Raw genomic sequence first — 16,829 nt, forward strand, 5'->3', positions numbered from 1 at the left:
CCCTACAGATCTCTCAGGAAACTCTAAATGGTCTAACCAAAGGAGACATTTAAATTTTTCATGAATATCAAAAACTTGCAAATCATCAATAATTTTCTGATAAACACGCGGAATAATTGGGAAGGTTATTTTTACCCAAAATTACCCCTCTACATTCGTATACCTTCCTATCAGTATTTTTCCAAACTTCTACTTTCGCAGCCGTTCACCACTAGAACGTTTTGACGTTTGAAATCGTGTGTGACACAATGTTGTAACCTTGACACAAAGTTGTACCATTTTTTACGGTATATTTTGTATTGTTGTTATAGTAATTAAATGAATGTGTGAAATTAAATGTATATTAAATTCGGTCGAGCTTCATTCTCATGAGACCGAATCATCATCTTCATCAAAACAATGGTGACTACGGACGAGTACGTTTAGATTTCAGCGTAGCGACACGCGGCACAAACTGTGGATTGTCTCTTCAAGGAACTTTTGGAATTTGGGTTCTATTTACACCGACCTTCCCAGGATTTCACCATGACTGAAGTAAGTGTGTTGTACCTTTCCTCCAGAAATATGATCCAACGCTCTGGTTTCACATGTGTGAAAGTATTTTCACGCTGGCAGTTCCGAAACCGATCATCGAATGTGGCTAAATATAATTAAATTGTCACGAATCTGCCTCCGGAAGACGCGGTTCCCATTCGAAACATTCTCGTAAATCATCCGACCCAGGGTCGGAGGCCCTATGCGCTTGAATGGTTTTGTTGTCACCCCCCCCCCCGGTCCCTACAAGTATATTTCACTCGATGTTGAATCTATAAATGAAAAAGAAGCTAAAGCGTACGTAAGTCGAAGATAATCCTAATCTTCTGTTTATTAACAATTAATTAACACATAATAATAATACTACTATTTTACACAATTCTAGATTAGGGGCCGTTCGAGTATTACGTAAGCAAATTTTTAGCCATTTTTGACCCCCTTGGCAGCAAAATTTCGTCATCAGTTCTGCCCCTCTGAATCTTAACGCATATATATTGGTGGGATGACAGACGTACACCGGGGGGGGGGGGGGGCGTAGGGGGATCTCTCTCTCATGCCCCCTCCCACGATCAAAAATATATTTTTTTAATGCAAAAAAATAATTTTTAAAATACCTTTATACAGGGTGATCAGCGAATAAGCCCTTATTTCAAAATTAAATATCTCTACAACAAAGATCAATAGAATTATGCGGTAAACGATACGTTTATTAGCAAAACTGTAAGAATGTTGTACAGAAATTTCGAAAATTTAGTTACAAAATCTGTTAACAGATGGCGCTCTGCGGTGAAAACTCTTTCTCTGAAAGGAGTCTAAAACAAAAAAAATAATAAAGTCAAGCAGTCTTTGCAATCAGGACACAATTAAATTTTTTCTGAATTTTTTCCATTCTCGAGTGAGACACGAGAGAGCAAGCACGCTCCGATCGAGCTCCTGAAAAATTCTCATGTTAGGGGAAAACTAAAATGCTGAAAAGTTCAGCATAGGATTAGGCACGAATCCGTACTCAGTCGGATCTCTTAATCAATGAACAATAAATAATTAAGAATTGAAATATATAGGAAAATGGCAGATAGAAAACTTCTAGCCCAACAACCAGTATGCTTTCTGCATGAAGTGATCCTGGATGATGACAACGAAAACGAAGCATGGCACCAGCTGTCAGCGAAATACAGCCGGAAGAAGGCGAGGAATGCCGACCTGAACCGGGTTACCATTGCTTTCCTTGACACCATCAGAGATCACTTCAATTGCTGGGACATGTCACACCCAAGGAACAGACGCCCAGACACTGAAGTCTTCTACTGCACGGGAGATGAATTCCTGCGCAAAGCCATGGAAAACTACCAAGCCATCACTGACAGACCAGATGACCCGGAGGTTCCCCTCTTCAAGCAGAAGCTAAGGTGGAATATTAGCCAAGCCTTCGTCCGACTACGTGAAAACGTGCCGACTACGTTGGCATCTGGTCCGACTACGTGAATGAAATTAACAAACACATCTGGAAAAGGGCCAGGAAATGGGACGAAATCCCAGTGTACATGAGGAAAACGACCGTCCCGGATCCTGAAGTCCAGCATGAACAAGAAACCCCACCACCAATTCCGGAGAACGCGGACCCTTCAAAAGAGGAAAGCGGAAACCGTGAAGATGAACAACCCAGCCAAGATCCCGAAAAGCCGGATCTTCCTGATAAAATCCAGGAAGAAGTGAAGGACGGCGAGGGCGAAAAGACCCAAGATGATCAGCCACCGAGGAAGCCATCCCGGAGTGTCCCGCCTCAGCAGACGAGCCAGCAGAGAGGAACCTATCCCGCGCAAGCGACGAGGACCAAGCCCCGCCCCTGCAAATGACGGACGGACACGATCCAGGCAGGGAAGGGCCGGCAGTAACTGGACTCCTTGGCGGCAGCGACGCGAACACCGACGGGATCGCCGACGAAGGCGGCGATCATGAACAGATTAATGAACAGATCATGCCCACACCAAAAGAGCACGGCAGCGAACAGCCGGCACTAAACCGTGAAAGTAGCGGCATCTGTTCGATCGTGGTGCGGGCCGATCATTACTGACGGGCCACGGCCCGAAAAATTCGCGAAATCTGCCGCGAACAAGTGCGAGTGAAACTGTCAAATGGCGAGTATAAAATTAACTTTCACAACGCGAGTGATTACGAACAGGTCTTAAATTATCTTGAAAGCACCAATGTTGAAATTACAAGGCGAGCCACACCGGAAGCCCCAGCCCTTAGCGTGGTCTTAAGAGGGCTTGATTCAACGATGCCTGTTGATGATATCAAGTTAGAACTCAGCGATGAAGGGTTCATACCGATTTCAATAGCGCAAATGCGCTCCCGAAGGGAAAAAACAAGAGGCAAGATTTTACCTCTCTGGAAAATTGACCAGCCGGCCAGTGAAGAATCGAAGCGAATTTTCGATTTACAAAAACTTTTCTTGATCGATATTTCGATCGAAAGGTACCGGAGAAACCCCAGCCGACCAATACTAAGCATCTGCTACCGATGCCAGGAATGGGCCACAGCGGAGACGCGTGCGAGCGCCCCCAAAAATGTATGGTTTGTACGGGCCCGCACGACGTTAAGCAATGCGGCAACATAAAAGGAGTGGATACTCCGACCTGTTGTAATTGCAAAACTAGCATTTACCGCGGTTGTGAAACTTACAAAAAAGAACTAGCCAAACTTCGGAATATTCCACCAACACCGGAACAAGTACAGGAGAAAATTCTACCAACAGAATTCAGAAAATCCCGTAAAAAATATACGAACTACACTTTTATTCCTAGAAGTGTCTGGAAACGATTCTACGAAAGGAAAAAAAGAATTTCGCTTGAAAGCACGGAAACAGCACAAACGAACGCGATTGGTCAATCCAGCCCTACGGACCTCCCTGCGGAAAAGTGCAAACAGCCGAAAAAGTCCAAGCCTACGGACTTTAAGCACCCAGCCGAGCCGAAGTAAAGCATGGGGAAAAAGTGCAGCGACGCAAACAACCAGCCCCGAGCGACCAAGGGCCAGCCAAAGCACACGCGTAACCCAGAGCAAACCGTAGGAGCTCCCGCAGAAGCAACCGCCCGTGCTCCGGTTAAGGTCACTAGGAAGTCCGAGTCACAGCCGCGCGTAGAAACGGCCGAGGACACCGGCTCCGACGGATCTACCGACAGCTCCGGCGCAGCAGCTGAACTTTATTCGATCGCCAAAATTTATATGAAAAATATCATGAAAGCTACTTCTCGGAAAGATAAGCGAGAACTCCTACAAGAATTTCAGAAGGAGGCTGGGCTATTTCTTGCCCACTAAATAATCTTCAGAATAGCTTGCGAGAAGAAGCAAGTGTTATACTGTAAAGGAATTAGCTAAGTTAAATAATAGTATCGTTCGAGGAATAATGGTATGAAAGGATGGACTTTGAAATTATGTATTTCAAAGCCATACCAGCCAGGTGTTATCCAGGTGTTAGGAGTTAGAGTCTCAAAGAATATGGATCATGAAAGAAACCTATAAATTTGGCGCTTAGCACGTAAGGAATACAGAATCGAAGAAGTAGTATAAAAAGTAGCGATAAGCAGATCTATAAATATGGGGACTGAAATGAATCGCATAAAGGGTGCAGGACACTATGAAAGAAATCGGTATAAGTTGTATAAGAAGAATATGGTAATAAAATTCAGCGGCCGCGCTCAATATTTCAATGATATTTGCAGCTGGTCAGAATTTTGTATACAGGTAAAAGCGTGAGAAAGTCCAGGGTTAGAGCAGATGGTATTAGGTGAAAGGAGATTTGCGAATTCCGGGAATAGTTCCCACAGGAACGTCAACCGAACCAAAGGGATAGCAGTAGCCAATGAAACGCATGTCCATAGGAAAATGTTATCCAATAATGTAAAGTGAAGAGAAGTTCGGTAAAGAAAATTTAGGAAAGGAAATCGGAATTAGCGAATGAAATGAAGTTTATGGAATATAGGTAGGAGTAGGCGGATAGCCAAAGAAAAATATATATATGAAGTTTGAGAAGAGTGGGGGGATATAGATACTCAGAGAGGGAGAGAGACTGAGTGAGTGAGATAGAGAGAGGTTGTGAAAGTCCACAAGATAAGTGTGAGATGGGCAGCTACGCCGTAGTGAAGTTGATCTTCACCGGATTTGGGGTAAGTCACACTTCCGACTTTACGAACCATTTATCACTCTCCATGTAAATTGAAATTATGTAATGCACTATCCTAGCTTCTATTTGTAAATCGTATATTTAATGCCCTTATTTATAGTAGCCTAATAATTAAAGATTAATTAACTGTTTTATCTTTGTTTCCTTGGACTTGTCATTTACACGGGCCTGTGGTTATTGACTTAGATTCACTGCGCAATGAATATCTATGGAGCACAAAATTCGTAAGATTATGAATAAAATTCGATCACGGCATTTTGGGATGTTTACATTAGTGGGATGATTAGAATCTATGTTGCAGTAGGGTCACACCCGTTTACAATAAAAACAATGAGACCGTTAACACAAGCATTTAAAATGAGCAATTAAAGCTCATAACTAGCCGAAATTTTAAAATCGGTATTTTTTTTTCTATCTTTTTCTCCATTTCCTTTACCCTTCTATCCAAGAACATTTCTACAAAATCCAAAAAAATAAAATATGAGGCATTTCTAATAATTATCAGAAATGGCTCTGTAAATAAAATAAAAATATTCTCCCTATATTTTCCTTGCTTTTTTAAAAATACTAACACCATTTCTCTTTATTCTTCCCCTTAAAACTAATATTTTATTAATAAATTGTATTTTGTATCATATGACTATTTTCAGCCAACCAAAAACAGGCACGCAACCAGCGAATCAGGTGCGACCATGACGAAGAGTAGCCGACGTCACGAAGCAGATCACTTTTCCTGCCCAAAATATTAACAAGTAATATAACTAACAGACCAGATCTGGTCTGGTCTAATATAACTAACAATTTCATCCAGACATGTTGAGTTTGAAAATTCCTGGTTAATTAAATGAAATATTTTAATTAACAGTGGGCTCCCCACTTAGACAGTGCTCCCTATTTCTGACCAACTTACACGCATTTTTCACAAACACACACATTTGCTCTCTTGCCTTTCATCTTCACATTGGCCCCCCGCGGGCCTGTTATGAGGGCAGCTAATGTCGTCAAACCGACAGGTACTGACAGAAATCCCGCTATCTATCTATCAGAACACAATTTTTTCAAAATGTTCACCGTTCGTAACAATGAGGTGGCGTAAACGAACAATGAAATTTGACATCACGTCTTGCAATGTCTCAACGGAAATGGAATCACATGCAACAACAATCAACGATTCAAGCTCATCCAGAGTAGCGGGATTGTTTCGATAGACAGTGTCTTTGAATGCGCCCCACAGAAAGAAGTCACAAGGAGTCAGATCGGGAGAATATGGAGCCTCCATAATGGAGGCCAATCTATTCCTGTGTCAGTAAATTTCGGATAATCTAACGCAATTACTCTATTCCCAAAGTATTCATGAAGAAAGCGAAAAACTATATCTGTTCGATGTGGTCGAGCCCCATCTTGCATGAACCAGTTGATACCTGGTCGATCCTCCAACGCTAGATGTGTGCTGACAAATTGTTCCAAAATTGTAACGTAACGTTCAGTAGTAATCGTTTCTCGCACGAAGAAGGGGCCGATAATGCCTCTGGCGCATACCGCAGCCCATGCAGCAACTTTAGGCGAATGCAGTGGTTTCTCTTCACACAAATGAGGATTTTCGGAACCCCAAAATCTCCAGTTTTGTTTATTTACGAATCCATTCAAGTGAAAATGTGCTTCATCTGTGAACCAGATGCAGCCCACATCAAATCCTTCGTTGTCGATCATTGTGAGAATCTGATTCGCAAAGTCAACCCTTTGTCGAACAACTTTCATGGGTATGGCCTGATGACTTTGGATTTTGTATGGAAACATCCGTAGGCTATTTCTCAATATTTTTTGCGTGCTCGTGTACTTCAAACCAGTCTCTGATGCAATTCTTCGGATGCTTTTCCTAGGATTTTGCTGAACAATTCCAGAAACTTTGGCTACATTTTCAGGAGTGACTACAGTTTGCCTAGGCCCAACATTTCCCTATCATCCACGCTGCCAGTCCGTTCGAATTTGGCGAAGAGCATGCGAATGGTTTTCGCATCGGGTCCAACTGGAACATTGAATCGGTTTTGAAAACTGCGCCTTGTTGCCGTAGGACTGTGTTCTAATCTGTGATATTCCAGTACCAAAAAAAACACGTTGTTCAATGGAATACAGTACATTATTTCAATTTCTACACGCTAGCCTCTTTTCACTATCCAACAGTCGTACTGATCGCTTTAGACTTCGAAGCACGTTTTAAAGGCTATTTATAGGTATCATTCCGATTACAGCGTCATCTGTTAACAGTTTTTGTAACTAATTTTTCGAAATTTCTGTCCAACATTCTTACAGTTTTGCTAATAATCGTACCGTTTACCGCATAATTCTATTGATCTTTGTTGTAGAGATATTCAATTTTGAAATAAGGGCTTATTCGCTGATCACCCTGTGTTATTATAATCAATTTCTGTTAATTTCGATGTTATTTGAAGGCTATGAACTCAAAATTTATCTTTAATAAATTCATTGCGACCCACTCTCTAAGCCATATAATGATAAATCACATAAAGGCCCTTGGCCCGCTGACCAAATATGGCCCTGGGGGTCATCTGATGCGGCCTGTCCTCTTCAAACCTAATTTTGTAACATTGAACTAGCGGCACATTTACAGATCACTTAAGTGTCCCGTGGTACAATTCCAGAACATTTAAGCGGCCCGTGGCATATTTTCAGATCACTTAAATGACCCGGGACACAGTTTCAGAATACTTAAGCGATCCGTGACACATTTACAGATCCCTTGAGTGACATGTGACGTAGTTTTAGAGCACTTAAGTGGCCCCCAGTGCGGTTCTACATCGCTCAAGTGACCCACGGCACATTCTCAGATTATTTAAGTGATCCGCGGCATATAATTACGGATCACTTGAGTGATGCGTGGCACAGTTCCAGAGCACTTAAGCGGCCCGGACACGTTTCCAGATCACTTGGATCTGCGAAACATTTAGAGATCACTAAAGTGGCTCTGTAGGGCACTTATCAATGGGGGGGGGGATGTTACTTCAAGTGCCCACGAACTATCGAAAGGTTTTTCTCGTTTTTGGCGCACCGAGTAAAATGCCATTAAAAATATTTCATATTTTCATAAAGGGTGGTTGATGACGTAAGCATTATCCAAACTCCCCCTTCCCCCTTGTCATCAAAAGTCAACGATAGGTGACATAAGCGTGAATCGGAAACTCCCTTCCCCATTGATGATGACGTAGTACTTGAACACTTAAAAAATTTTAGATGGAGTTCGTACGGAGATAACCAATGCCATTCCGATACTCTCGTGTAGACTACTCGCGTAACAGTTTTCTTCTTTCAGTCTCTTCTCTGCACTTTTTCTTTTCCTACACGCCCACGCGCTTTTTGCACCCGGCGCGTCTGTAGTCATATCAGTGGGCCATGGCTCCCACAAGGGGTGGGCTGACAAGGCTCCAGCCCAGGAGGATTTAAATCCTTTTTTTGTTTTTTCACGCTATAAATTCATCATAAAGGGGGGCCCGTAAAAGAGCCCAGCCTAGGGGCCCCTGCTTCAGGATGTGGGGGCCATGCCGCTGCAGTACCCCGCCCCTAGAAAGAATGTTCTTGAAAGCGAACCGGCAACCGAATGCGACGGCCAGACCTAGTGTTTTTTTCCGTTTTTTCTGGGCCTCCTGTGGTTGCTCAGCAGGAATCGATGAAGGCTGCGCTGTCGTTGTCTCTTGCTTCCGCCGCTGTGGTGGTCGAGTGGTCATAGTGACGGACTCGCATCGCGGGGATCCGGGTTCGAGCCCCACAGTGGTGGTCGGCTGAAGTTGGTTTTCTGTGGTTCCCAACTTCGAGGAGCAAATGCGAGCCGATCTCCCCATTAAAAAGTCTCGCCACAGAGAGCAACAGTCCTACAAACAGTACAAATATTCAGTCACTACACATCACTCACTTCACTTCTGAGATATAGATGGCAGCACTGAAAAATCATACACAACACTAGATACGCACTCAGACTGTTAGGTACAATTACACTTCCGGCACAACTCACTAGGTAGTAAATTGCCTATGGCGATAGACCTGAGTTCGCCCTCAGACCCTGATAGACCTGACCGCTCGGTTTGAAAAAAAAAAATGTCTCTTGCTTCTGCAGGTTCGTCCTTTAGAAGAAAGGGAGGTTTGACCCGATCGATGGAAACGATAGGGAGCCATTCAAGTATTACGTAAGCAGATTTTCAGCTATTTTTGACTCCCCCCCCCCCCCTGTCAACAAAATTTCGTCAAAAGCTTAGAATATTTCATATCTTCTAAAAGGGGTAGTTGATGACGTAAGCAACCTTCAAATCCCCCTTCCCTCCCCCTTGTCATCAAAAGTCAGCAAATCCGAAACCCCCTCGATGCTGACGTAATACTTGAATGACCCCTAATGTCTTTACCATTTTCATGGATTTTGAAAGTCTTATCACTTCTGTCAACAACTGGAAACGGCCCATCGTATGGTGGTCGTAGTGGGGCTCGAACTTCGTCATGCCGGAGGAAAACGTGACGGCATGAACTGAGTTCTTAGTGAACGAAAACCTACGGCTTTCCTTAACATCTTGTTTGAGTTGGCGCTAAGCTTTTCATGGCATGTCGAAGTTCCTTCACGAACTCTGGAGTAGTTATGTCACACCTAGTGACATAAGTATTGGAAGACGAATTTTTGGTCCATACACACCATTTCACTCTACCTTAAAAGTACATCGCAATCCCAGTAAGACGGTTGGAAGCGTTTCGGTCCACCGCTCCGTCAAGTAAGCTTTAACGAGGACTTGAGTGTACGTACGATGCGAGTTCTCTATGAGACCATTGACTTGAGGATGGAAAGCGGTGCTGTATGTTTAATACCCAATAGCAAGGCGAGGGATCGGAAAAGGCGTGATTCAAATTGTCGTCCCTGATCGGTGATGATGGCAGCTGGGATGTCGAAACGAGATATCCAGGAGCGGTATAGTGCTTCTACCCACCTAGTGAATCTATCTATCATTGTCAAACAGTAAGTGCTATTGTTTGAAGTAGGCAGAGGTAATTGTGTAATAATCATCATCACCAGCAAAAGAATTCAGCGGTCACAGCCGTCCGGATGGAAAGGGGAACTGACAAGCAATGTATATGCTCTGTGTGTGTTTGTGATGTTTTTCTTGATTTAAATAAAGTGATAATACAACATGGTGGCAGGCCATAACAACAAAGTAGCAGCAGAGAAAAAAAATGTTCTGATACACATCAAGTAGATGAAAACCAGTACTTGCAAGGAACTTTCAATCTGAAACGTAAACATGGCTGATCCGGAGCACTTTCCTTTTGCCATTCCAGCAATACAGATGAACCAGCCAATTTTACATTTTCAACACCTGCAGACTGGTCAAGATGGATAACTCGCTTCCAGAGATTACGTATAGCTTCTGGGCTCTCCACCAAGACGGGAGAAGAGCAGGTAAACTCGCTGATTTATATTATGGGTGAACAAGCCGAGGACATTTATACTTCTTTCAAGTTGGCTGACACTGAAAGGGGAAACTATGAATTTGTTGTGAAGTTCAGTGATCATTTCATTGTTAAAAAGAATACAATTTTTGAACGAGCACAGTTCAACAAGCGTGTGCAGCAAGAAGAAGAATCAGTAAACAACTTCATTACTGCTTTATACAGCCTTGCTGAACATTGTGATTATGGAGAATTGCATGATCAACTCATACGTGATCGTATTGTTGTTGGTATTCGAGATAAACCTCTGAGTGAAAGGTTGCAACTTGATGCCGAACTTTCACTAACAAAAGCGGTAGAACAAGTTAGGCTTAGTGAATCAATCAAGCAGCAACAACATAAACTCAATGAAACGGAAACCGTTGTTCCTATACATGCAATGTCTTAGAAAATCTGATCACTTTCAATATCAAAAGTCTGGTGTGAAAAATAAACCAAAGAGCAAGAACTTTTCAGATTCCGAACATTCGGAGACATGCAAATGGTGTGGCAGACAGAAACATGAGAGAAGATTATGTCCAGCTAGAGATGCCAAATGTTTTAAATGTTCGAAATTGAGACATTCCGGAAATGTTTGTTTAGCAAAGAAACCAAACCAGCATTCAAAAATTTCGTTCTTGGGTCATATTCAAGACAACACAAACCAGGATTGGACAGTTTTTGTCAATATTATGAATAAGAAATTGATATTTCGACTAGATAGCGGAGCAGATCATACAGTAATACCTGCAACTTTGTATCACAAGATGTTTCACAAATTGAATTTGAAACCAGCTGATAGAACTCTCAACCGCGGAGTACGCCTTTTCTGATGCGTCACTGAAACCGTGAATTTCTAACGTATGTGGACAGATTTGCATCATATATCTTGGAATTTGAATGTCCTCCACTTGCTTGAAGTCTTCATAAAATACTGTCCATCGATTGTGAATGTTCTCTGGCAATTCCTCATCCCAAGACAGTTCAGCTTTCCACATTTCTTGTATTAGAATTTTGACATTGATTACAACAGGAGCCAGCCATCCAAGTGGGTCAAACACCTTGGAGATGTGTGATAGAACAGAGCGCTTGGTCCACTGTTGCATATTTACCGGTGGTGATTTTGAATTGAAAACAAATACATCATCCTTTGGCTTACATAAAATGCCCAAAGTTTTGATGTCCGTCTCTATTTCGAACGTAGTACTTGTCGCACGAAAGTCATCCGGTAGAGATACAAGAACGTTTTCTTCATCTGATGCCCACTTTTTTATGACGAATCCACCGTTTTAAAGAAGTTTAATGATTTCCCGCTGAATGTGAATAGCTTCCTCGACTGAATCTGCTCCAGTGAGCAAATCGTCTACATAAAAATCCTGCTTGACTATGGCAGAAGCTCTGGAAAACTCATCTTTTTCATCCTCGGCCAACTGTTGAAGGCACTTGGTAGCTAAGTAAGGTGCTGATGCAGTTCCGTACGTCACAGTCAGCAATTGATACTCCTTGAAGAGTATGTCTGGCGATTCTCTCCACAAGATTGTTTGGTACTTCGCGTCGTCCGGATGAATAAGTATCTGACGATACATTTTGACAATATCATTGCGACCTTGTGAGTTCGGAAGCGGAGAAGAAGTGTGGCAATATCGTCTTGCAATGTTGGTCCAACCATCAGCTTATCATTCAGTGACAACCCCCATGAGGATTTTGCTGAAACATCAAAAACCGTGTTGAACTGTGCCAACCCCCTTGAAGAAATATTTGTTTGGGGCAAATTGCATGTTATTTCGGGCAACACAAAAGCATTAATCAGTTCAGTCGATTCGTTGTCACATGAAGATATGTTGAAATGAACCAGTCCTCTTACCTTGCCAAGCTTGGTTGACGATTATCCAGAGAGATTCAAGTTGCAATTATGTCGTCGGAGACCTAGTGTTTGAACGCATGCCCCCCGGATGAAACTTGATTGGCTTCCGGAGTCGAGAAGTGCCCTGAATGTATGAGCTTCACCCATTTTGTCGAATCCTTTGACGATGGCCGTCGGCAAGATGACATAACTGGAAGTCGACGTCTTCCTTGTACGCGACAACTGTGACGAAAAGACTGAAGTCGTTTTGACAGTCGTTGCGGTATCGACATCCGCTTCATGCAGTAGTGTGTTGTGTGAACCGTTGCATTTTTTTGCAGTGTCCTGCAGAGCAACTCCGAACCATATGTGATGATCCCAAACAGTTGAAACAAAGTCGAAGCTTATCGACCGTTGCTTTTCTAGCTGAAACACTCTGGTCGAGGAATTTCGAACATCTGAAGATGGGGTGGTTTCCTTTGCAAACCACACATGTGCTAGAAACACCATGATTTATCCACACTGATTTTCGTGATTCGAATGAATTCGTCGGATGACCTGGCGTCTTCGACTTGGCTGAACCTGATGATTTGCTTGTGCTGACCGCTGCAAGAGCGCGAGCTCGATTGTCGATGAATTCCCGCCATTCACTGAAAGTGAAAAGTTTCTTATCCCCTTGCGAATGAAGAGATCACTGGCGTAAAGATTCCGGATCCAGTTTCTTGGACAGGAAGTAGATCAGGATACTGTCCCAATGTTGCACTGGTTGCTGGAGCGATTGCAGCGCTTCCAGGCACTGATTTGTGGTATCTAGAAGCCGACGTCGGCATGTTGCTGACTCATGTGCGATGTTTGGTTGCGAAAACAGCTTGTCCAGACTTGCCTGAACAATCTCAGTTTCGTTGTTGAACCGATCGTACAAAAGCGCCCATGCTTTGTCGTAATTGCTCCCTGCGAGCGGGATCGCGTGAATTACTTGAGCGGCGTTTCCCTTGACACATAGTTTCAAATATTGTAACTTTTGAATGTCACTTAAACTTTTATTTTGATCGATGGTCGTTGTGAACATATCGCGAAATGGCAACCAATCGTTAAGTTCGCCACTGAACGAAGGCAGTTCAATTTTCGGTAAGCGCACGGAACTAGCTTCTGAATTTACAGTACAATACCTGATTGTTTCGTCGATCCTGATGCCTGGGCCATGCTGAAGCGAAGATCGTCGATCCGACTCGCCAAATTCCATTTCGTGGGCTTCCAGATGTTCATCCGTTGACAAGATGACGATTTCATCATGCAAGACGTTGAGCTCTGTCCACAGTTCTTTGGCTTGATCTTGATAGATTCCCAACTGATGCCGTGGGAGATCATCGCTGCTGAGCTTCGGCCATATATGTTCAAGACAGGCAAAATATGTATCTGACCAAATTTATAGACATGGGGCAAAATTTTATTTAATACTCTATGATTATACACTACTACCACGTTGATATCAACAATATAATTATCACTTTTTGTGTTGAGGAATTCGTTAATTTATATGGAAAAATAAATTGACATTTTTTTAACATAATACAGTCGAGCCCAGCTATAATGCCATCACCCGCCCCAAAGAATGTTGACGTTATATCGGTTAATAGTTGGAATAGTGTTTCAGAGAGGCTTCATTACATTTGAAACACTCTCTTTGTCTTATTAGTGTTATATTCTATAAATATTTTAACACATTAAATTTTAAGAGAAAATTCATGAAATTTTAAAAACTGTACAATATTACTTATATATTTTTTAATATAAAACTTAAGAGAGACATATTTTACACTCATCTTTGAAATTATTTTAGTTCTACATTACATTATAATTAAGGCTTTCTGCTCTAGAAGGTATTGCATAGGGCGCCCCAATGTAGGGCAGCTACATATTGGCATTTTTCTTTTCTGTTACTACTCACCCATCCATCCATCTGGGGCAAAAAAAGAATGAATAAAACCTGAGAGAGAAGAAAAGAAATATCGAATGCCACAGCTTCTCCAAAGCTTAGATTTTAGGGGGGAAAATTGAAAAAATCTCTGGAGAATCAAAAAAATCTGTGACCTTCACTCAAATTTTGTGACTTACGGGACTTCGTGACTTTCCCATGTTGGTAGACACCCTGTACCTACTGAACATATATAGCACTGCCCATTGATTCTTTTCGAAAAATACAGTCATATTATTTACACTCAAACCTTCAATTTGTTTTCACATCGCGGTCATTTTTAATGTATATTTTATAGTTATTTTTTTTTAAATACGTACCATAAAAATATTTTTCCAGTAATGTATATCTAACATATTTCTGTGCTTCTTATCATTAGATACCCTGTGCAATTGCCCCTGACGCCTATGTACCTAGCTAGGAACACAGTTGCGAATTTCCGAGATCCTTTTACGGATGCGGCTTATATGCCAAAGTAACACGTATCCAATGTCTAACATAGGCAAGAATTTTGCCTCACGGCTCGAAACACCCATGGTATGCAGAATTTCTACAAAAATATATTTGTGGCTTTTTTTTATACAGTCGAATCGTGTTTTAACGAATACCGTTATAGCGAAAATCTCGTTTTAACGAACTTTTCTAATCCCCCCAAATGTTTACATTGGAACAATGCTAGGTAACCTGGAATTCCTTTATAACGAAATTTCGTTATAATAAAGTAATTCTTCCGGTCTCTTGGAGTTCGTTATAACAGGATTTGACTGTGTATTTATTTTTACAAATATGTTTTCAATTTTAGATATCCTTCAAGGAGGAGTGCTCCTCTCAGCGTACGTCACCTACAGGTCGAAAATACTTCCATCGCCCTGGGGGACATTGACGTCTTTATGCATGTACAAGGTATTGTCATGAGAAAATAGCCATGCTGATACTTCAGCAGACATCATGGCGTAGGTTCTGTGATGGTAAGGGATTCTCCACATTCAATGGACATGCATCTTCAGCAATTCTACATAGGAGACCGGTCGTACAAAAACACAGACACTAGAAATCATTTCATATTTCATTCTTTTTGATTAAATATCGAGGGGGGGGGCGGAGGCAGAACTAGTGTTTTTCAGCATGACAATGCTCCCATGCATGTGTCCAACATTGCAAAAACCTACTTCAAAACAAAAAATTACTCCACTGGACCGGCTACAGATGAGTAATTATCTCAGCCACATAGAGAGTGTGGAGCATAGTGGCTCATAAAGTCTAATCCAATGGGACACAGTTCTGCTCGGTAAACACCTTGAAACATGCCATAGAAACTGAATAGTATAATTTGGTTCCACAACTCCTACAAAGTTCTCTTTCTCTCAGTTCTTTTACATCCCTTGTTTGATGTCATTACAAATAATAGAAAAATTATCAACTATTAATTTAATCAACAAGTGGAGAGCAGAGCCATCTTAAGAGCACCATGGGCCCTGAGCCAAGTGACCTTTCTGATGCCCTACTAGGCAAATTTACATGTATGCTCCTCGAAAATTTCATCTTATTTTTGTGGGCCCTCTTCCCTTGAGGCTCCCGTGCTGTCTCCTGGGTTAGCCCGTGTGTTAAGACGGCACTGGTGGAGACACAATGTACTTATATTTCTTCCAGTAATTTTGTAGCTACTTTATTAATTATAAATTTTCATCAATTATGAAATTATTGTTTTCAATAATTCTGTAATTACTCCTTTCACTAAGGCGTTTTTCAGCATTTATGTAAATTCTGTAATTACGTATACCTTTCAGATGCCAAATTTTTCCTCTTGAAATATATGAAATCATAGGTCTCAGTAAGTGTTTTGGATCTGGGCAACACTCCCTATAAAAAAGAAAGTTGTGATGTCACAGAGTGGAGGTTGATCATAGGGAAGACCATTTTTCTTCCTTCATAATATCTTGCCTTTTAATCCTACTAAATCATTTTTTTTACCGATTTCTGAAGTTTATGAAATTACCTTGATATAAACAAACTATGAAATCGGCTGCTTGCACCGATTTTTTTAAAATTAAAAAAAGGTATTTGACTTACTACCTTAATCATGAAAAAAAAAAACTTTTGCAATATATCTTCTCCCTCTCTTATTCTGAATGGTTCAGAAAAATACTTTAAAAATAAATACAAAATAATTGTTTGCAAAGCCAGACAAAATATAAATCTGAATAAGATGAAATTTATAAACATCACTTTTTCTACAGCTATTATAGTTGAACTGATAACAAGAATAAAACAAGGAAGCAAAGAAAAAAAAAACAATGCACAACTTCAAATTACAAAAAATTTTCATATTTTACTCAAAAAAAAATTGATAAAATTGATAGAAAATTGCCACAGACAATTGGAGACAATTTTCAAAAAAATACTCGTAGTAAAACTTATAAAAATTCACATTTAATGTATGAAAGTTAATGTTTGGCAATATTTGTGTTGCTTGATCATCTCTTCATCATGCAATTTTCTCAATGTTGCGAATAAAGCACATTACAGGTTAACTACTAATAAATATGTGTATGCATGGGAACATATTGAGTGAAGAAAACACACAAAATTATACAAATATGTAGAATAGTTACATAGAGTTTTAATATACTTAATCAAATTGATTTGGTCTTTCACAAAAGCTACTGTTTTTGTTTGTCTTCAACATGAACTACCAATTCGTTCGAAATATCCTCACATACATCAAATAAATTATTAAGACTGTCACTATCAGATTATTTTACATTTAAAGCACATTTCAAAACACCTTTGAGATCATGTACATGAATCAAAAATAG

General features: G+C 41.0%; 1 protein-coding gene across 1 annotated transcript; it reads left to right on the forward strand.

Annotated features, from left to right (window-relative positions):
* Positions 1-7,175: 7,175 nt before the first annotated feature.
* Positions 7,176-10,609, forward strand: LOC149084300 (uncharacterized). Its single transcript, XM_089234665.1, has one exon. The coding sequence runs from the start codon at positions 10,188-10,190 to the stop codon at positions 10,602-10,604; it is 417 nt and encodes a 138-aa protein (XP_089090791.1). The 5' UTR covers positions 7,176-10,187; the 3' UTR covers positions 10,605-10,609.
* The last annotated feature ends 6,220 nt before the right edge of the window (positions 10,610-16,829 follow it).

This window comes from Pholcus phalangioides, unplaced genomic scaffold (assembly GCF_987345545.1).
Source record: "Pholcus phalangioides strain wild (caught in Gottingen) unplaced genomic scaffold, Ppha-v1.0 ptg000008l_1, whole genome shotgun sequence".
Lineage (NCBI taxonomy): Eukaryota > Metazoa > Arthropoda > Arachnida > Araneae > Pholcidae > Pholcus > Pholcus phalangioides.

Excerpts from the sequence above, each read along its gene's own strand:
- LOC149084300 (XM_089234665.1), top strand. The coding sequence starts at position 10,188 with ATGGGTGAACAAGCCGAGGACATTTATACTTCTTTCAAGTTGGCTGAC.